Consider the following 21,400-nt stretch of genomic DNA (forward strand, 5'->3'; position numbering starts at 1 on the left):
CTAATGCTAACATGCTAATGCTAATGGATAGCTCCTGTGTCTAAATAAACATGTTAAAAATGAATATTTGAGGTGTGTTTTTTGAACACAGACCCCCTGCAACAGCCCACTCGTCAGTCTCAAAATTTCTGCGGGAATTTTCTAGTACTGAATTTTCTGAGCAGTGTCAGTAATAATGTATGGGGGCGACGGGGCCAGAGTCAGGCACACTCAATTTCTTAGAAATGTTTCAGTTTAGTTTAATTTAATTTAATTTAATTTAATTAATTTCGTGTTTTTATAGGTTCTATAGATAAAGTTATTATTTATTTATTATATATATTATATATATATATAATAATATATAATATATATATATATAATATATAATATATATATAATATATAATATTATGCATTATTCAGTGACTGTGTTAGTAGTATGAAATAATAATTGTACTAATCATAATTGTTGGGTGGTGTTCAGGTGGTGTTTGGGTACTAATCATAATTGTTGGGTGGTGTTCAGGTGGTGTTTGGGTGGTGTTTGGGTGGTGTTCAGGTGGTGTCAGGTGGTGTTTGGGTGGTGTTCAGGTGGTGTTCGGGCGGTGTTTGGGTGGTGTTCAGGTGGTGTTCAGGTGGTGTTCGGGTGGTGTTCGGGTGGTGTTCAGGTGGTGTTCGGGCGGTGTTTGGGTGGTGTTCGGGTGGTGTTCAGGTGGTGTTCAGGTGGTGTTCAGGTGGTGTTTGGGTGGTGTTCGGGTGGTGTTCGGGTGGTGTTCAGGTGGTGTTCGGGTGGTGTTTGGGTGGTGTTCGGGCGGTGTCTGGGTGGTGTTTGGGTGGTGTTCGGGCGGTGTCTGGGTGGTGTTTAGGTGGTGTTCAGGTGGTGTTTGGGTGGTGTTTGGGTGGTGTTCGGGTGGTGTCAGGTGGTGTTTGGGTGGTGTTTGGGTGGTGTTCAGGTGGTGTTTGGGTGGTGTTTGGGGACAAAGCAGCTCTTTATTTCCAGACAATGCCTGCCTCTTCTTCCTGTGCTGCACCGCCCCCCGCAGGCTCAGGCCGGCACTGCTACAATCAGCCATATCAGGCAGGAGGACGGAGCAGGCAGTCTGCCCGCACACGGGAGGCTCTTGTCGGAGGTGATACCGCCCTCCTGCTGCCAAAAAAAAAAAAAAAAACAACAGAAAAAAAAAACGCCGCTTCCGTCTGGAAACAGGAGCCGGTGTCCGGGTCGGGATGTATCGATCTGTTTGCTTGTAGTGCTTCTCCGGCTGGATCCTCCATGCGTCAGCCCCGGGAATGGATCAGGAATCCGGTGTGGCGTCTGCAGGGAGTTTCATCTCCCTGAATGAACATGAGCAGAGGTATTACTCAGGTCTCCACAGCCTGTGCCAAGCTGACACATCAGGAAAACTGTCGTCCGCCAAAGTGGCAGAGCTGTTCAAGGCGTCTCAGCTACCTCCTGAATCCCTGCATAAAGTGAGTGCCACACATCTGCGCCTGCTTGCTCATCACATGTTATCACAAGTGTGAAGGAGGGAGGAGGGGGAGCTGCGGCTGCTGCTCAGGAAACCCTCTGAGGTCTGCAGGAGGGGAGCGGGGCTCCAAATGATCAGGATGTGCTCTTCAGTGTGTGATCATGTGTGTGCTGTATGTGTGTGTCCTCTGTCACACAGCAGGGCAGCCCCTCTACTCCACTGCATTAGCTGTAAATGTGACTGCAACCTCTGCATCTGCAGCTCAGTGTTTAGTGAGCACATCTATGTTTTATTCTGATCTTTAAGTCAGGGTTTATAGATATTTTAATGTGCACATCATAAATCAGTAAAGTTAAAGTCATCTGTGTTGAGTTTGTTTACTACTGTGGGCAGAAAGTTGATGCCAGTAAGCATGAGGTCTGCAGAATCCTCTCACTTCATTCATTCATTCATTATTTTTGTCTTTACGGTGTTGAAAAATGTCTGTCACGGTGTCATGCCAGGTGTCAAAACATTTTTTAAACCTAAACACGAGGTCATACATCAATCATAGACTGTATAAATATGGACCACATATCCGGGACAGCAGGTTCTGAAGAGCTGTTGTGCAGTGAGTGAGTGAGTGAATGGCGTCTGGTTGCTCAAACAAGCTGCCTGTAACTGCATCTATCTGTCAATCAAAGAGTCCGTGCTGTTAATTATACATAACTTTAAACCTTAATATAATCTGAACAGGTGAGTTTAATATAAATTCACCCTCAGTACAGTTGTCATGAACATGAAAATTAGCTATAGAGACCAAAACTATTTTTGTACCAGGCTGTAAACATGTTTATTTCTGCTGTGAAGTTGGACATTTGAACATAGAGACTGACTCGTTCTGTAGCCAGCCTCAAGTGGACGTTTGACAAACTGCAGTTTTCGGCACTTCACCAACCACGGAGGATGCTGCTTGACTAAAACTTGCAAAAACACTGATACCATACATACTAATATATTAGCAGAGGCAGGGATAAGCTGCTTTTAATTGACTCTAAATCTCATTTTGCTGAGCCATGGCGGGGATATAAACATATTTTTCCCTCTCAGATGAGCACAGCGGGTTGCCGCCTCATTCACGCGGTCCTGTGGGGTCGACCCAGCCTATTGTGTCTCTGTGTGGGTGTCAGGAAGTTTGGCACTGAGCTCCGCTTCCTTCCTGTCCAGCCTGGATCGCCGCCACCGCACGGGGGTGATTGACACACAGCCTTCTGAGCTGTGTTTGGCCCAGGCTGCAGGATGCCTGCAGGATCACTCTTGGACTCGATGCTGACTTCTGGGTCATTGTGTCAAACAGTATCAGAGGCTTATAAATGGTGCATTTCCTGCATGATCCCCCGTAACGACAAAGAAGTTATGTTCGATTTGAGTGCTTTTTACTGTAAGTACTCTCTGCTGTTTGTCAGAGCAAGAGGATTTTTCCATCCCTGCATGTAGAGGTGTGTTTTGTTGAGTCATGATTCACATGATTGAGCACATGTGCAGGGGAAGGTTTTATGTCCAACCTGTGTTTACAGCAGATAAGTAGTAAAAGCATGACCCTCATCCCTGCTGAGCTGTCATTTCTGCCTGTGACGCTCAGCTTCCCACACACGTTACTCTGCAAAGAAATCAATTGTTATGCTGATTTTATGGAGCGAATGTTTCCTATAAACATATCATGTGAACATAACAGAGCAGCCATTCGAACAGTATTTTTTATTATTCTGCTTTTAACAGATTAAACTTGTAAAACACACAAAGTATCATTTTACCAACCGGCGTACCAACAGAGACAAAGAAATCAATCAACATGAATAAATAAAAGTGTTCAAGCAACACTATAAAAATTGGTATAATTGTGATTTAGCACCCCCAGTTGCAAGGCCTGCTTGCTTAGCTCCTGTTCTGGCACGACACTGGCTCTGCTCCCTATCAGCATCCCCCTTTTAAATGCATATCTCAGTGGCTCCCAGACAATGAATCCTAATAACTTTGTACTAAATTTCATAGCAATCCATCCAGTAGTTGTTGTGACGTTTCACCAAATAGGCGACAAAGTCAACCTGCTGGTGTCACTGGAAGTAAAGCCAAACTCGGCATGGTTCATCCTCTGGGAACCAAGAACGTCTGCAGATAATTTCATGACAAAACATCTGATAGCTGTTGAGATATTTCAGCCAGAATCAGAGAGCCAAGTAGTGAACCAATAGTTCACATTGCCAGGGTGCTCCTATACATAGCAGGTAGCATGCGGCTCTACCAGTCCTGTACGTGACGTCATCAGGTGCTGAAGTCTGGAAAGGTATCTTGAACAAGGCCACACCCTTTAGTCAACCAGACCGGTTCCACAGAAACATCTTGTCTGTCAACACAGCAGTTTATGAAACTCTTAACATGTGACTATACTCGGCACACACCAGACTCTTCTTTCACTTCTCACTTCTTTCTAACGGCACCTTCAGGTCTTAAAGGTCTTGTCTGCCTCGGTTCTCTCTCTGGGTACTCCGGTTTTCCTCCCACAGTCCAAAGACATACAGATCAATAGGTTATGTGGTGACTCTAAATTGGTCCCTGTAATGGCCTGGTGACACAACCTCTCGCCCCAGCTGGGATTGGCTCCAGCCTCCCACGGCCCTGATAAGGATAAGCGATCATGGAAATGAATACAAACTTCCAAAATGAGTGACCCAATTCCCAGCAGTGCTGATTAGCAAATGCTAGCATACAAACCAAGGCTGAATCTAAGGTGTTTTTCCAGGTTCCTTAAATAGCTTCCCCCTTCAGGCCACAGATCTGACCTGTCGGTTTGGTTCCTCAAGGCCTTTCACTTGTGTTCCTGAAATAATCTCTTCATTAATCTTTCTCCGCTGACCTCAGTCGCACTCTCCAGCACTGCAGACCTGACCTCCACCGCCGCTCGGCCTCTCACTGAAAAGCTGTTGAATGTACACAACGCAGGTCAGGCTGAAGTAATGTGTCATGAGGGGATATGAGCCACATGCACCCCGCCCGGCCCTCAGCCTCACTGGACATTGGGTATTAAGAGCAGGACTGTTCTATTCGTATCTCAAAAACAAGGACCGGACAGTGTTACAGGAAAACTTTTGGCTCTTGTAAGTTTATAAGAAACATTTTAGAGATGTTAATCCGTTGTTGCCACAAGAAGAGCTTTTCTCTTTTGGATGTTTTGTCATCGGTTAGTTTGACCTTCCAGGGTCCATCGCCACAGTACCTCCTTATAGAGGGGCAATCAAGCGGTAACCTCCATGGCTTTAAAGTGAAGTGCTAAAAACTGTAATTCCTCAAATGTCCACTTGAGGCTGGCTACAGAATGAGTCAGTCTCTATGTTAAAATGTCCAACTGTGTTGTGTGTGTGTGTGTGTGTGTGTACCATGACAAAGAGGAATTACCCTTATTAGGATTCGCTTTGTTTCAGTTTTAAGGAGCTTTTGTTCACGTCACTTCATTTTTAAACAATTTTTACTTTTCAAGAATCTTTTTTTTTTTTTCCAAAGAAAATTTCCTCTTGTTATATTTTGGGGAATTTTTCCTTGATTGTCCTACATAATAATCCTAATCTTCTTTGAACCTCTAATCAAACGAGTCCTGGACAAACAGCTCCCACTGCGCTGCTGATCCTTTACATACTGTTTCTCCGACCTTTATGCTGTTAGTGTAATTTTGCCCTGCACATTATCACTGTGTAAAAAAATCACATGCTTAAGCTTTCTTACTCCTGGCTAGACACTGTAAGAAAGATGAGATTCGCCAGGGTTCAACACGTTGTTGAATCTTTTTCAGGTGACCGAGGTGTGTGGAGCAAAGCGTCTGGGCTTCTTCGGTACACCTCAGTTCTACGTGGCCCTGAAGCTGCTCGCGGCCGCCCAGTCTGGTCTGCCCATCCACCTGGAGAGCGTAACAGCCAGTAAGTCTGCTGCTCAGGGCAAAAGGGGATCAGGAGATTATCTTAACATGGCAGGATTTGGTCTAATCTGGGTGAAAGGGGAGTCGTGTGGAAAGGGCTAAGTGGGTTTGCCCTTATTAGAAGAGCACACAAAGGAAAATCTGTTTTCTACCATAGCACAGGGTCGTGTGATGGATTATCGTTCATAAAGGGTTGTTTTGATATTCACATCTAATTCCACATTATGTCAAAGATCATCACACAGGAAACAAAATCTTCTTTATATACGTGAAATCTTCTTTTGTTTTGACAGAAATATCCCAAACTAACTCAAAATGAAACCTTGTGTCTGTCTTTAGATCTACCTCTGCCCAGATTTGTTGGGCTGAAGAATGAACCAGAGATGCGATACTCGTCCGTCCTTTCAAGCATCGACGGTCAGGGAGTTGCACCTGGTTCCTGGACTCCAGCAGACAGGAGCGCCTTCAGACATCCAGAGGCCAACATAGAGAAGAAGGTGTGTATATATATAATTGTTAATTAACTGTCTGAGATGTTAGACATCAATAGCTCATATTGAGTTTGGATGTTTAGATGTTAGGTTGGTGAGAACGTTGCACCGAGCGGACACATTCCAGTCAGCTATAGTCAGCAGAGCAGAAATGCCGAATGACAAGCCCTCCTTCAAGGTATCAGACCGGCCAAAAGTATGCAGACACACAAACCAGATGGAAACCAGAGGAACTTTGGAAGATAGCTTCATATAAACTTTTGAACACTGTTTCACCTCGAAGAACATCAGGAAGAAACAGGAGGACGTTGTTCCCATGCGTCCTGGAAAAACTGGAAAACAGTTGACCGATTTTCCAGTCATGACAAACACACGGACTGTCAGGGGAAAAAAGTTAAATGTCCTTGAAAATTATTTCAACATCCTCCTATAGATCACCCCAAAACTTTTGCAGCAGGCAGCTCACAGACCGCGTTAAAGTCGACCGACCGCACACTAGAAAACTTTAGTCAGAGACTGAGGAACCTCGCTGTTTACAAGAATACAAGATTCATTCATTCAAGATTTTGACAACTTCGCACAAACGATCGAGATCGAGACTTGAGCAAAGCAAAATTAGAAATTCGTCTGCAGCAGTGAAATCTTTTGAAAAGTCGGTGTACTAAAGGGACTGAAAGTATGATGTGATAACCTGATGAGAGTTGGTACTGGTCCAACTGGGAGTGACCCCGAACCCGCTGGAGGGACTACATAACCCATCTAGACTGGGAACACCTCGGGATCCTCCAGGAGGAGCTGGAGGAAGATGGATGGACGGAGTTTAATAATGCTCGCAGACTCGACTCCAGTTTTGAGTCGCACATTTAGGTCGGTTCTGCTTCTCGTGTTATTACAATAGTTGATACAATTCTTCCCTGAACAAAGTTTCTCTGCTGAAGGATCATCAGAGCATCTGTTCCGGTTTTGTCCTACATTAAACAGCTCTCATTAGTCTATTCTAGAGACGTTCAGCCTAACCCATGCAGAGACTTTTGAGCTACCGTACGACACGCAGACCACTTTGCAAAGAGGAATAATGGTTGCTAAGAAACTTATTCTACTGACCTGGAAGTCTACCACTCCACCCTGCTTTGCTTTGGTTCAACACAGACCACCAACACACAGAAAGATTCAATGATTCCACAGCGGGGGGAAATTCACTCGTCACAGCAGCACCACCAAGTCATGACTCGTCCTGTAATTACAGGAGTGAGTGACAAAATGTCAGGGAGGAAAATATCACGTCTTTGTCTGTCGTAGCAGCTTCATCAAGTCCTGGAAACATCCTGGAAAATCGATTGAACATCATTGTGGCACCCTGACGTCCCTGGTTTCGAGTTCAGCCGGTGTTCCATGTCACACCTCATCTTTCTCTCTTTCATTTCCTGTCGTCTCTCTGCTGTCCTCTGCACGAAACTCTCCCGAAAATATGTCAAAAGAAACAAAACTGTCCTTGTAATTCATCGCGACCTCAACGAAACTGGAACGCAGGCCCGACATAAAAGACTTGTTCCAGGTCAGCGCTATCCAGGTAACCTACTGATGATCCTGTTCTCAAATAGATACTTCAGGAGGAAGACGCACTGAGCCATGAGCGAGCCATTATCTGAGGATAGTTACAGGTACGCTGACTTATGATTAGGTTACATTTGCCTCCGCCCTCAGCGGACCTCGGAGCAACAGGGCACATTTCGACATGAGCTGGAACAGGATGTTCATAACATCACCTGATCACGGAGAGAGAGAGAGAGAGAGAGAGAGAGAAAGAGAGTGAGAGAGTTTCAAATCTGATTTAATGTTCTGTGTTTGTGTCAGTATTAACATGATATCCTGTCCCCGAAGGAGCCGTGGTCGCCACCGCGATCGCCGTGCAGTTCACCGCCTCGCTCTCCGCTGACCTACCGCGGCTACCCGTACACCAGAAATGGGGCTGACTCACAGATCTGTAAGTGGACTTCCTGTCTCGTAACAACAAATACACTCTGCATCTGGAGGAAGAGATCGTAGCACCGTAGATTTAATGACCTTCTTTTAGTAGAAACAACTCAACGCTGTAATGTCACGGCTTATTTTCATCACTAGGAAATGTACTTTTGGCTGTGAAGTGAAGCCAAGGTGGCTTGTTTGAGCAACCGGACGTCATTCAGCTCGCCTCAGGTCTGTCGATGATCTGTGATCCAGCTCTTGTCTGACGTCACGGAGACGTCGTCCATTCTTTATACCGTCAGCGGTTCGGAGGGTATTTATAGGCTGGATGCTCCTTAAATGACAAATAAAATGAGGCAACATTAACTTTATTTACCTTTTATTATAAGATGTGGATTATCAGCGGACCTGAGGCGACCTGAGTGACGCCTGGTCATCTGTAACTACACCCACAAGCGTCCACACTGTTAATTCTGTATAACTTTAAGTCTTAATATAATCTGAACAGGTGAGTTATATATAAATTCACCCTCAGTACAGTTGTCATGAACGTAGAAATTAACTATAGAGACCAAAACAGTTTTTTGTACCAGGCTGTAAACATGTTTATTTCTGCTGTGAAGCTGGACATTTTAACATAGAGAGCGACTCGTTCTGTAGCCAGCCTCAAGTGGACGTTTGAGGAACTGCGGTTCTACTCTGATTTCTCTCCCCTCGCTTCAGTCGGTTGCACGTCTGTGTCTCAGCTCACTCCTCTTGTCTTTTATCTTTCAGCCTATGATTGCAAACATTCCTCGCGGCCGATCGTTCAGTTAGAGCCGCACTCCTCGCCCGGCAACTACGGGACCAAACCCACTGTGGAGCTTCCTGCCATGGCTCGGGTAGCGACAGATTTATTTATTTATACCTCTGCGATCACGTTAATAATAGCTCTTTAAGTCTGATCTCTGTCTACCGCCCTCCTCCAGGCTTCCTCATCAGAGAGGCTGGACCAGCAGCAGGGTATGGTGGACTACTCTGATGATGACCCCTGGAGGATCACAGAGGAACAGCTGGAGTATTACACCAACCAGTTCAAGACCCTGCAGCCTGACCTGGGGGCTCTCATCCTGGGTATGGACCCTCCTGTCCCACCCCGTCTTCTACACATTTTTATTTCATACATATTTTATTGTGACTCTTTTCTTCTAGGAGCCATTGCAAAGAACTTCTTCACGAAATCCAAGCTGCCAATACCAGAACTTTCCCACATTTGGTGAGTGCTGACTCACGGTGTTGTCTGTCCTTGTCCTGATCTCGGGTCAGCTGAGTCAGGCAGAGTCCTCGTGTTAAAACTGTCCTCTCATCCTCAGACAAACAAACAGACTTCACCACAGAGATGTTTGGGCATTTATTGCAACAAAACAGGGTGACTGGATGGATTTTAATGTGGAAACTATATATCTGTATTTTCATTGTTTGAAGGAATATTTTGATATTTTATGTTTCTATGTTTATTCACTTTATACACAAGAACTTAGCACAAAGCTAGCTGTTACCCCATGTTTCTCATTTGCTGCAGGCTAAGCTAACATGAAAACCAAATTATCCCTTTAGTGTTAGCTCAGTAATTAGCATGCTGTACAGCTACTGGTGGTTAGCTTAGCTTAGCTTAGTTTAGCTTAGCTTAGTTAACTAACATGCTGTACTGCTAGCAGTTAGCTTAGCTTAGCTTAGTTAACTAACATGCTGTACTGCTGGTGCTTAGCTTAGCTTAGCTTAGCTTAGTTAACTAACATACTGTACTGCTAGCACGTAGCTTAGCTTAGCATAGTTAACTAACATGCTGTACTGCTAGCACTTAACTTAGCTTAGTTAACTAACATACTGTACTGTTAGCAGTTAGCTTAGCTTAGCATAGTTAACTAACATGCTGTACTGCTGGTGCTTAGCTTAGCTTAGTTAACTAACATACTGTACTGCTAGCACGTAGCTTAGCTTAGTTAACTAACATACTGTACTGCTAGCAGTTAGCTTAGCTTAGCATAGTTAACTAACATGCTGTACTGCTAGCACTTAGCTTAGCTTAGTTAACTAACATACTGTACTGTTAGCAGTTAACTTAGCTTAGCATAGTTAACTAACATACTGTACTGCTGGTGCTTAGCTTAGCTTAGTTAACTAACATACTGTACTGCTAGCACTTAGCTTAGCTTAGCTTAGTTAACTAACATACTGTACTGCTAGCAGTTAGCTTAGCTTAGTTAATTAACATGCTGTACTGCTAGCACTTAGCTTAGCTTAGCTTAGTTAATTAACATGCTGTACTGCTAGCAGATAGCTTAGCTTAGCTTAGTTAACTAACATACTGTACTGCTAGCAGTTAGCTTAGCTTAGCTTAGTTAATTAACATGCTGTACTGCAGGGAGGTTAGTTTAGCTTAGCTTAGCTTAGTGAACTAACATGCTATCCTGCTAGTGGTTAGCTTAGCTTAGCTTATTGAATTAACAATGCTGTCCTGTTAGTTTAGCTTAGCTTAGCTTAATTAACTAACATGCTGCATGGCTGGTGGTTAGCTTAGCATGTTCTTTCCCCCTGTTTCCAGCCTTTATGCTAAGCTAAGCTAGTTCAGTATAGAATACAGATATTTTCAAGTTTGCTGAATTTTTCCTTTGATGTTTAACCAAATTAAAAGTTTTGAAATTACATGATAAAACAGTGTCGTGTTTAAAGAGGCTAACACTGTGCTGTCACTGTTTTACTGGGCTGTAATTTCAGTAAATTTATAGTAAAAATACAAACTGTTTTTAATTACAATTAATATCGTAATATTAAATATATTAGCAATAAATTAGTAGCTTAACTAGAGACATTAACAGGAATTATTATTATTGTTTGTAAGTCTACAGCTCCACCCTCAGGTTCTGCAGATGTGTTTCATTGTGTCGACTCGTTTTTTAAGGGAGTTGAGTGATGTGGATAGAGATGGAGCTCTCACTTTCTCTGAGTTCTGCACAGCCTTTCACTTGATCGTGGCCCGCAAGAACGGTTACCCTCTTCCCGAGAGCCTTCCTCTGAGCCTGCGGCCTGGCTTCATGCAGCAGGAAGAGGACATACCGGATACTCCTGAAGTGAGGCTACGAATCTGTTGTCTGAAATGTTTATAAATGTCTTTAATTTACTGGTTGCATTTAAACTGTGCTTTTTTTTTATTTTTACAGAGTGCAGAGCCTCTTATTGTCTTTGAGGAAGCTGAACTGAGGCCTGGTCAGATGGTAAATCAAATCCTCAGATACTCTTTGGTGCCTGTAGGAGGCACTAACAAGCTGAACATGAAGCTGCTCCGTGTTATTCCACCAGTATTCCCACCTTAGAGCATGAACTTGTACTTCCTCAATTGCACTACATGTTTACAGGATGAGTGATTTTATGTAGCTGATCGTTGTTTTTTTAATGTTTTTTGCAGGATCGGAGCATTATAGAGAGGCTCCAGCCGGGTCTGCCCACAGCAAAGCAAGATTTAAAAGAGCAATCATGCAAACAAGGTAAAATGAACTCACTTCCTCTGAGCGAACACAAAATATTAACCTAGATTGTGGCACTCCAAAAAAAACATTAAAAAAAAACTACAAATCAGAATATGTCAGGAGGCCACATGGGTTTGGAGTAACATCTGTGTCCTGATGTTTGTACTTTATGTTTGCAGATGTTGGTGTGAAGAGGGCAACAGCGTCTTACGAGAAGCCGACTCTACAACTTGGTGCTTTTCCAGAGAGGCCAGGTGACCCTAAAACTCCCTTTTTTTAACGTGGGAATACAAACCATGAACGCTTTGTCTCCGCACATACAGGCTTCATGTACCACAGAGTTACCACCAGCACTTTCACTGTTTTGGTAATCGTTCCTCTTTTCTCACATTTGGTGAACTTGAACTGAAATGGAAAAATACTGTAAGCACACTGCAGAGTTATGAGTTGTTTTTTTTTTACATTCATTTGAGTGGAGGTAGTCCGTTTTGGCTACGGAGGTGTCCAGCAAAAAATGCAGTGACCTGCGGATCCAACTTTTGGAAAAACGCAACCCGATGTCACGCGGCGTCCGGCAATCGCCAGAAGATCAGTCAATGAGTCTCCACAAACTGAAACTGAGACTATCCAGGTGGATTCGTGGACTAAACTCTGATACTCTACCTGTTTTGTTCTGGCTTTGTTTATTTCACGTACCCAGCTTCTAAATCTGAGTCTGACTCACAATTTACGCTGCAAAATGATCCGTGGTTGAGCAACATAGACAGTGAATGACAGTGAGGGAGCGCCGGGATCGATAAAGCCAGTTAATCAGCGAAATAAAAAGTTATTTCATGATTGTTTCACAAATCCTTTTAACGTGGAAACATGGCGTGAACGCTTTGCACACTTCATGTAACAGCAGTACTTTCACTGTCGGGAATCGTTCCTGTTTTCTTACATTTGGTGAACATTCGGTTCAAATAGAAAGTCTGAAAGGTCAGTGGTCTGTGAGCACACTGCAGAGTTGAGGTGGTTTGGCTTTGAACGGATGTGTAAGTGTGACTGAGCTGCCTTACACACATGAAATCATCGCTTGTGTTTCCACGGGGAAGTAGTTGCTTCTCATTTACAGCTACTCGAGCGAGCCCAAACGTTTGTTCATTTAACGTGTCCTTCCTCACAGAGCCGCCTCACGACCTGGACACGCAGATGAGGACAAAAACTAGGCCGAGGTGACGACAACGACAGAAATAAACAAACATTGTCAACTCCTGCGTCGTTCGTCACCCTCATTATTTCTTTTTGTGACCTCTCTCTCACCTGCAGGTCTTATTCCAGCACTTCTTTTGAAGATGCAGTGAAGAAAGCAGAGGAGCCTCCGACCCCTCCACCTCGACCCCAGAAGACCCACTCCAGGGCCTCCTCGCTGGACCTCAACAAGCTCTTCCAGCAGGGCGCTCCGGGTAAGATCCGGCAACCGCCGACTCTTCCCCCGTCTTCACTCACAATCCATCACACACTCACACACAGGGCACCTGGAGTTCACAAGCGAGTTATTGTGTTTTGTTTACGGTAATTCCTCTTTCAGGGAGGAACTAAATGGAGAAATGGTGATAAAAGTGAGGTTTGTATTGTTCAGTCTGAAAGCTGAGCGGCTCACAAGTCAGCGTCCGACTGTGGAAACATGGATGGTTTATGGTGCTTTAGTAGCAACAGAGAAATATAACCACACTAGCTTACAGCTGAGTGATATTTCTTCTGGATTTTAGGGGTAAGAGGTGGATGGTTGCCGCCTCCTCCAGCTCTCCCTCCGAGGCCGTCGACTTCACAGGTAAGCCTTGTGCGATTAAGTCCAGTGAACACAGGCTGTTTTAGGTTAATTTATGATGATTGGTTGAACGGTGCCTATCCTCTCTCTCACTCTTCAGGTTTCTCATTTTATCAGCGTCTCAGAGAAAACTCCCCAGAGTAAAGTGCAGCAGCCAAACTTTGCTGACTTCAGTCACTTTAGAGAAGAGGTGAGCATTAAAAAAAAGAAAAATCTGATTTCCTGCTTTGATTTGTCGTGGTTGGAGTTTCCAAATATAAGAAGGCAAACTCTAAAACTCCATCCCAGGTCGTCAGCGTTTTCCACTCCTCCGTTTTCCGCCCTCCGTCTCAGATGTTGCGCAGTAAAACGTGTCACCGAGGTCATGTTTGTCAAATATACGGGGGCCTCTATTTCAAGACACAAATGAATTTAGAGGTTATGACAGCGGCGTACATCAAACTGCGAGAGAGCGAGCGAGGGAGCGAGGGAGGGAAGACGTCAAGGATTTATTTACGGCTGAAGTCGCATGTTGCTCATTTAGTCTCAGCCTCGTTCTCCTTGTCCTTCGTTTGTCTCTCCTGACACATTTTATTTCACTTTGGTTTAGACTCGTATCCTGTCACACAACGCAACAATCCAGCCTAAAGTCTGAATGAAAATGTGTAAAAAAAAAAATACTTTATATTTTATTATATGATGCAGCATTAAGAGGTCAGTTTACTCAGTGTTTACTCTCTAAAACTCACCAACTTATCGGGTGTTATTTTATTGTCTGAAGCATTGACATCATTCATTATTTCAGCTAAAATATTTCTGCCCATAAAACTGAATTCACTTCAATACCAGCAGTTTCTTCACCACTTAATTTTTTGCTTTGTTTACGTCACACTGCTCTCCTTCACCTCACTTTACTTTACTTCAGCATTCTTAGTTTGCTTCTCTTAATTTTACTGCACTGCACTGTACTTCACTGTGCTGTACTTCACTTCACTGAACTTCACTGCACAGTATTTAATTTAACTTACTTTAATTGTAATCTAGAGCACTTAGTTTTGACTTCACTTTACTGTATTCTACTTCACTTACAGTCACTTCGCTTAATTTCACTTTGCTTACGTCACACTGCTCTCCTTCGCTTCACTTTATTTTACTTTAGCATCCTGAGTTAATTTGACTTCACTGCACTCGACTTAACTTAATTTTTCCAAACTGCTCACTTTCAATGTACATTCACTTAACGTCCCTTCACTTTCCAAACTTCCCAAACTTCCCAAACTTTTCCAGTGACCACAGCAGGGTCAGTAAGACGAAACCGACAGTGTATTTGCTGCAACACTGGGCAGACAGCCAGAAGTGATGCTGCAGCAGTCGTGACCTGAATGCCACATCTTCTGTCTTATTTTCTTTCCTGAGCGCGGCGTAGTTAAACACTCTGTCAGCCCGACTACCGTCCACACTCACCGGGGCGCTGCGAGTCCTCCAGAGGCGGTGAAGAGAAATTTACCATCGAGGCACTTGACGTGTAAATTCATTCAGACAGAGACGGGGTCAAAGTCGTCTTGTTGTGTTGGTCCGCTTCAAGCTTTAATAGTGTAATCTGGATGCTCTCATTTATATCAGTTAGATGAGGCCGGTTTTAAAAATCCGGCCTTCCAAAGGTCGATGTGACAGTGACAGTAATTCTTCTCTCTTACGTTGCTGGAGTGAAACGGCCGTGACCTGATGGCTGATGCGACCACACGCGCTGCTGATGGAGCTCCTGTGGTTTATTGCCACTGCAGCAACTACTACTGTATGTTTCCATGCTGCGGTCGTGTTACACATACAGTCGGGGTCATTTATTTGTGCCTGCCTGCATGTCAGTTGATGGATTTTCGTAGGTTTCTTTGGGTGCAGTTTGAAAGCGGCAGCATTAGCCTGTTTAAGCCATCACGAAAGCCGAGGCATTTCAATTGCCACCACAATGGAGACAGCAGCAGCCCGTAGAAATTAGTGGATCAAATTCACCAAATCCAACATTAACAGATGGGAAATGTTGCGGGGAAAAAGTACAGAAGGTGCTGCCTCGTAAGAAAACCTTCAACTTTCACAACTAATCTTGCAGTCTTGCTATGAGCTGAACTTAACCTTTATGTTTAGGGCCTGTCTTCACACTCGTGCACTATTAACCTCTCTGCTGAATGAAAGCAGGTGGTGATATTTTATACGTTATGTCTACAAGAGAGTAATGGCTAAAATGCAGCAAGGAGATGCAATAAAAGCAAGTTAATCCATCATGGCTGCCCCTGGGCAGGCAGGAAGCCGCGCCTGGAGAGCGCTACATCGTCATCCCTGCAGGGAACGTCTCTGATTTATCCACAGTCAGTGCAGACACATTTCATCCTGCCTCTTTAGCAGCTCCTTCATATCATTTAACCTCGACATGGCATCAACGCTCTGAGTAGGAAGCGATCTTTTATCGTACGCTGACCAGTCTGTGTGTGATTTAATTTGCTTTTGTCTCCGCTGCAGGAGGAGAGCAGTGTGAAGCCTGAAGAACAGGGGCCACGCTCTAGATTTGGTCCAAGCACTGAAGACTTGACAAATGCGTCAAAACAGGTCAGAACTGCAAACGTAGCATCCACCTGACGACCCCTCGGTCTCTGCACGGGTCTCTGAATGCCTCTCAGACATGTCTTCATTGATGGAGGGACACCACCCACAGCTGAACCTACTTTACACCCTGACATCAACATCAAACTAGATGTTAGAAACTAGTTTTATTTTTTGTGTCTTTGTTTCTCTGATGAGCATAATTTTAGTTTCTGACTTTTCTTTCAGGACGTGATTGGAGTTTCTCACAGTCAACCACCACAGAAGCCAGTTCGCAGGAAATACCACCCAGAGAGCCAGAACCTGGAGGCCGTGCCTCCATCTGCCATGCCGTTTCCTACCCCTGCCAAGTCTACTCAAAAGTTAGTTACAAACAAGTTTACTTTTCAACTGAAATGTTGATATATTGAGTAGAATTAGCTCAAAATAGTAGCAGAAGACAAAATATTTGTAAGGTGACTCGTGTTAAAGCTGCTAAAGGAAGGGATCAGATGACTAAATGTGACTTAAAGCAAATAATTATCACGTATGTCTGCAGGTACCCACAGCTTTTTAGCCTTTTTTAGCCTGTTTTGGTTTCAGTTGTCTTGATTCACCCTCTTCGCTCACATCAGCATCGTTTTCAGCCGCAACAAGCAGCTGTTTTTGATGGAAAAGCTCAGAAACTTCCCCTCTGGATGCTGCCTGACACCAGACAACAGAGAGAGACATGTTTGAACATTTAGCAGCTTAAAGAGATGTTAGAGAGCGAAGCAGACCTACATTCAGGAGATAAGACTCCAAACGAACGCTAACGTTAGGCCATGTCTGCTTTGATATGTGAATAAGCCATGTTTATAAGCTGATAATATGTCAGTGTAGCGTTCACAGTTAATCCAGATTTAAGAAAAGTATCGTCAGGTGATGGTTAACCCCCAAAAGCTTCCAGATAGGAGAATTTAACAGACATTAATGCACGACTAATGACTCTAGCATGTGTTCTCCTGTCTCCTTATTGACTAGACGGCTCATTCAAACTGTCAGTGCAGGAGAAGGTGAACATCAATAACAGCAGTGACTGCCAGCAATGGCTGGATGACTGACGTAAAATCCCCGTACTTAAATCATCATTCGGCGTCGACTGTCTTTGAGTGCAGCAACGCATTGTTTCACTTTAATTTGAGGCATTTAATCCTCTCGTACCCAGCTCTTATCCTGCTATGTTATCTTCTTTTATCTTTCTAGGAAATTAATTTAAAACCTGATAAAAGTGAATAAAATTCTCCTTCTCAGGTTGTCCAAACAGAAGAGAGAAATCCAGATGGCGATCCGTAAAAACAAGGAAACCAACGCGGTGCTGACACGTCTCAATAGCGAGCTCCAGCAGCAACTCAAGGTCAGCCCGTCACTCGTAGATGCAACCGTAACAGTCTGTGTACAGTACACTCCTGAAGGAGGGTGTGTTTGTCTATGTGAGTGGGTGCGGACTACATTAGTGGCTGGCCGCAGTGACTTTTTGACATTCCCTGCCCTCCTCCTCCTCCTCCTCCTCATCCTCATCCTCCTGCTGCTCCTCTGGGACACTGTGAAATGGGAAAATACACAGCTCAATCAAAGGTCAAGGACTTAAAGGTCTAGCGTGTCAGATTTAGGTGGAAGAAATGGAATATAATACACAAAAGTGTGTTTTAATTGGTGTATAATTACTTGAAAATAAGAATCGTTACCTTAGAATGAGACTTTTATATCTACACACACCGTGGATCCTGCACTAGGTTCTCCATGTTGACATATAAAGAGTCATATGTGAAGCTCAGTGTATGGTGGCTTTCTGCCGCCTATCAGCTGGACCTGGCAGGCTGAATGAAGCCTGGTTGCTCAAACAAGCCGCCTGTAACAGCACCTACCTGTCAATCAAAGCGTCAACGCTGTTAATTCTGCATAACTTTAAGTCTTAATATAACCTGAACAGGTGAGTTCTATATAAATTCACCCTCAGTACAGTTGTCATGAACGGGGAAATTAGCTATAGAGACCAAAACTGTTTTTTGTACCAGGCTGTAAACATGTTTATTTCTGCTGTGAAGTTGGACATTTGAACATGGGGACTTATGGAGACTGACTCATTCTGGAGCCAGCCTCAAGTGGACGTTTGAGGAACTGAAGTTCTTGGCACTCTTTTTGCATGATTGAACCACCATGTCTCTACAGAAGTCCAGGATTGACAAATTAAACACTTGTTCCTCTTCCTTTCACATTTTTTGCAACCACCTTCACGCTAGAAAGGAGAAGGTGAGACGAGGAGTTTGCAACTACACCACTAGATACCACTAAGTGCTACACACGGCTCCTTTAAAACACATCAAGCAGAAGAGCGTGGTGGCATTCACGTTCACGCTGATTTCGACCGTGTGTGTGTTCTCAAATGAGCGCGACAACAAAGACTCCCGCTGGTCCAACTTGGTGAAAAGCTCGGAGCTCCGAACTGTCTGCTCCGCTCGCCGTCACTCATAGCTGAACTAATGGCACAGACTTGGCTGTTTGCTTTGGGGATCTGCCTGTGGCACACGTATTCACATTTGGAACACATGCTGCATGCCTGTCATTCTCCTCGTAAATGATCCAGTGGCGAAACCTTCACGCTCACATGCAGCACTTTTATAGCTTTAGTGCCGCAGAGGCTCAGGAAAAAAGAAAGAATACAGCTGAATCCAAAAAGGTAGTTTGAGCGTACGATAGATTTTAAGCTTTTATAAGATCATTCGTCTTCCTGTAGTACTCCAGGATATCATTGATTCTTTTTCTGCTTGTTCCTCAAAGCATCTGTGGAATTTTGCAGAGAAAGGCGTATGTGTCTTTATATAGATTCAGGCCTTGTTGAAATACCAAACAGCCATTGGCATTCACAACTGTCTTCTTTAAAATAGAGCGTGTGGGCCTGTCAGGCATCCAACTGAAACAGGGTGTGTAAGGAAAGACAAGGAGGCTGGGAGGAAAGGAACTGCTCTTTTCTTGACTTTTTCCTCCCCTGAAATTGAGACATTTGAAATAAAGACACATGTAGTAGAAGGAAATGTTCATGGATACCAAAAATGTGTTAGCCTTGTAATCCAACCTTTACTATCATTCTGCAGAAGGAAGTATGTGTCAGTACTTTGACTGATATTTTGACATTTGTTGGTCGATGTGTCCAAGTTTTTCCAAGATATCTTGACAACGTGATTTCCAGCAGAGGATTCATCGTTTTCATGATCTGTTTTCTCAAACCTCCATCAGGCAACTTCCATAAAATAAAATCTAACGGATAGACTGCCTTTAAATTTACTGAACAGACATTACGTTTTAATTATGCTGCGCTTACGCCAAACCCTCGTCTTTTCATGCAGGATACCTCCCCCGTGCAATGAGCAGATTGCCATGAATCTAACTTATGACCTGTTTCCCAACATCCAAAGTCGTATTATCATAAATCTAAGAGGTCACAAAATGATTTGTAAGACATTATTATATGTTGCACAGTGAGTCACAGACCCAGTAATAAAACAGCACATGTTGTGTCACTGCCTTCCAAAAAGCTTCTTCCTCCTTAATCACGAACACATTGAACGGGAACTTTAAATGGTGTGCCAGTTGTCTGATTCAGCCTCTGTTTGCACTGAATCATTGAAATTAAATAAGATTTAAATTGAAGAAATTTTCATTTGCTAACAGACAAACATCAAGCAAGGTCAACAACACACGACATAGCAGTCCCACACTAGTTGGAAGAGTAACTAGCAACTAGAAGCCCAGCTCGGCGTCTGTCTTTCAGTTTTTATTTCACCAAGCTCTCGCCAACGACTAAAGGTCAGTCCCAGATTTATTCCTATCTGGCGGCTTCTTACTCGGTCACTCTCTCCTTTTGTCATCTTAGCTCCCTCCATCATTGTCTTCTTTCGATCTTTTCACCTCTGTCATTATGTCCATAGAGAAAGGTTACACAATGCTGCTTTAAGTGCCTCACAGCACACAAAGACTTGGTAACCACCGAGGACAATCTTCGTGTGCCGTCCAACACTTTTATATTTGCGGTGTAATGAACTTTAAAGAGCCACTTTAGCGGACAGATCATAGTTATGGAGCACGGGCAAACAACAAAAGCTTGTGAGCTAGTTAAGGCAGTCAACCCGAGTTCACCTCGACACTCACATGCCAACTGTTGGAGTGATGAGGTGATGATGGCGACTCCTCAGTCCCTGCTGAGCTGAGCTCTCTTGTGGGGAGTGACAAGGTCAGAGTCAAGGTGCCAAATATCAACACTGTACATATCCTACTGAGCTGACCTTGTGGCCTTCAGCTCTAGTGCCACCCTCAGGATAATATTTACATTTTTACATTAGATTTGATGGTGTAATAAACATTAGGTGCCTGTCTTGTTCTAAAGTATGGCAAATAAATCAGATAATGTAATTATTTATACATCATAATGAGGCGTTCAGAGTGCAGTGATCAAAGATGTTTGTTCTGTTGCTGCAGGTTGTTCACCAGGAGAGGGTCACCTTGGAGTCCCAGCTGGATCTTCTGCGACCTCTGGCCTCGACGTGACTGAAGTCTTGTTAGAGCCACTCACGTGTCACCTTTTTTTTAATTAAAAAAAAACATCTCTATCAAACATGAACGTTTGAGTCAAGATACAGAAAGCAGATTGTCATGAATTGATAATAAATGTGAAGGTTTGACAACGGGGACAAACATCCGAATGTTACCGTATTACTTTTAACGATGTTTTTCAGGATTGAACCATTCGTTGTTTTGTTTTTTTTCACTGTATGATATGCATGTAAAATATCATCGTGGCGCTCTAACTTATTTTTTGTCTTTTGATTTCCCATAAATCTCATCATGATTACAACACGTTTTAATGACGGAAAATCGAGTACTCTCAGTTTGTCACAGTGTGTGGATACAGAGTGTTTTCATGAGTATCCACATGGGGTCTAAAGCAAGCGATGGTGCTACAGATTGGTTTCTAAATCTTATTTTTTGCATCATTACGTATCAATAGACTTGATTGTTGTTACGACGTAAACACTGGAACATGGGGCTATGAGGACAATGAGGAATGTTTTGACACTGGATTTGTATCAAAAAATTATGTTTTACTTGAAAATTTGCCCCATCTTTAATGTAACCACCATCTTTTTTTAATCTCTTTATGTTTATCATGATATGAAGACTTTTTTCTGCACCATTAAAACCCAAACCAATTCTGGAAAAGAAAACAAATGAGCACAATATTCTTCTAATGTTCTGCAAGATAGATTTCAAAACAGCTGATTTCTCTGTACGAGCAGATGTGGTTTTGATTTTATCTATGCAAAGATGTGGTGCTGCTTAAACTTGCTTTAGACCATTTCCCCCCACCCACACACACACATCCTGGATTGATCATGATTGGTAAATGAAGTGGTTGAAATACATGATGGCATGCTTGATACTGCATGTTTGCTATAATGATGTGAGTATTTGGACTGTAAATTCACCTTAAATGATGCACAACTGAGCTCTGGGCTGAAGTAATCAAACTAATCAATAAAGTTGCCTATTTTTATTGCTTGTAATTCTTTTATTTTACTTATTTCTCTGCTGGAAAATGGTGGACTGCTCCCTACGGGTGGGGGGCGAGTTGCTGCCCCAAGC

The 21,400-nt window shown here is 43.4% G+C and overlaps 1 protein-coding gene across 1 annotated transcript; it reads left to right on the forward strand.

Annotated features, from left to right (window-relative positions):
* The first annotated feature begins 980 nt into the window (after nucleotides 1-980).
* reps2 (RALBP1 associated Eps domain containing 2) lies at nucleotides 981-21,311 on the forward strand. The gene is made up of 19 exons (XM_027290583.1): nucleotides 981-1,451; nucleotides 5,274-5,397; nucleotides 5,736-5,893; nucleotides 7,769-7,871; nucleotides 8,627-8,733; nucleotides 8,821-8,965; nucleotides 9,044-9,107; nucleotides 10,794-10,962; nucleotides 11,053-11,106; nucleotides 11,298-11,376; nucleotides 11,538-11,612; nucleotides 12,524-12,572; nucleotides 12,667-12,803; nucleotides 13,110-13,171; nucleotides 13,269-13,358; nucleotides 15,662-15,748; nucleotides 15,971-16,104; nucleotides 17,015-17,117; nucleotides 20,237-21,311. Exons 1-19 carry the CDS (start codon nucleotides 1,272-1,274, stop codon nucleotides 20,303-20,305), a joined length of 1,989 nt encoding a protein of 662 aa, XP_027146384.1. The 5' UTR covers nucleotides 981-1,271; the 3' UTR covers nucleotides 20,306-21,311.
* The last annotated feature ends 89 nt before the right edge of the window (nucleotides 21,312-21,400 follow it).

This window comes from Larimichthys crocea, chromosome XVII, assembly GCF_000972845.2.
Source record: "Larimichthys crocea isolate SSNF chromosome XVII, L_crocea_2.0, whole genome shotgun sequence".
NCBI lineage: Eukaryota > Metazoa > Chordata > Actinopteri > Sciaenidae > Larimichthys > Larimichthys crocea.

Excerpts from the sequence above, each read along its gene's own strand:
- reps2 (XM_027290583.1), top strand. The coding sequence starts at position 1,272 with ATGGATCAGGAATCCGGTGTGGCGTCTGCAGGGAGTTTCATCTCCCTG. Across the intron at positions 8,966-9,043 it reads CCTGGGGGCTCTCATCCTGG|GAGCCATTGCAAAGAACTTC; the intron begins GTATGGACCCTC and ends CTTTTCTTCTAG. Across the intron at positions 17,118-20,236 it reads AGCTCCAGCAGCAACTCAAG|GTTGTTCACCAGGAGAGGGT; the intron begins GTCAGCCCGTCA and ends CTGTTGCTGCAG.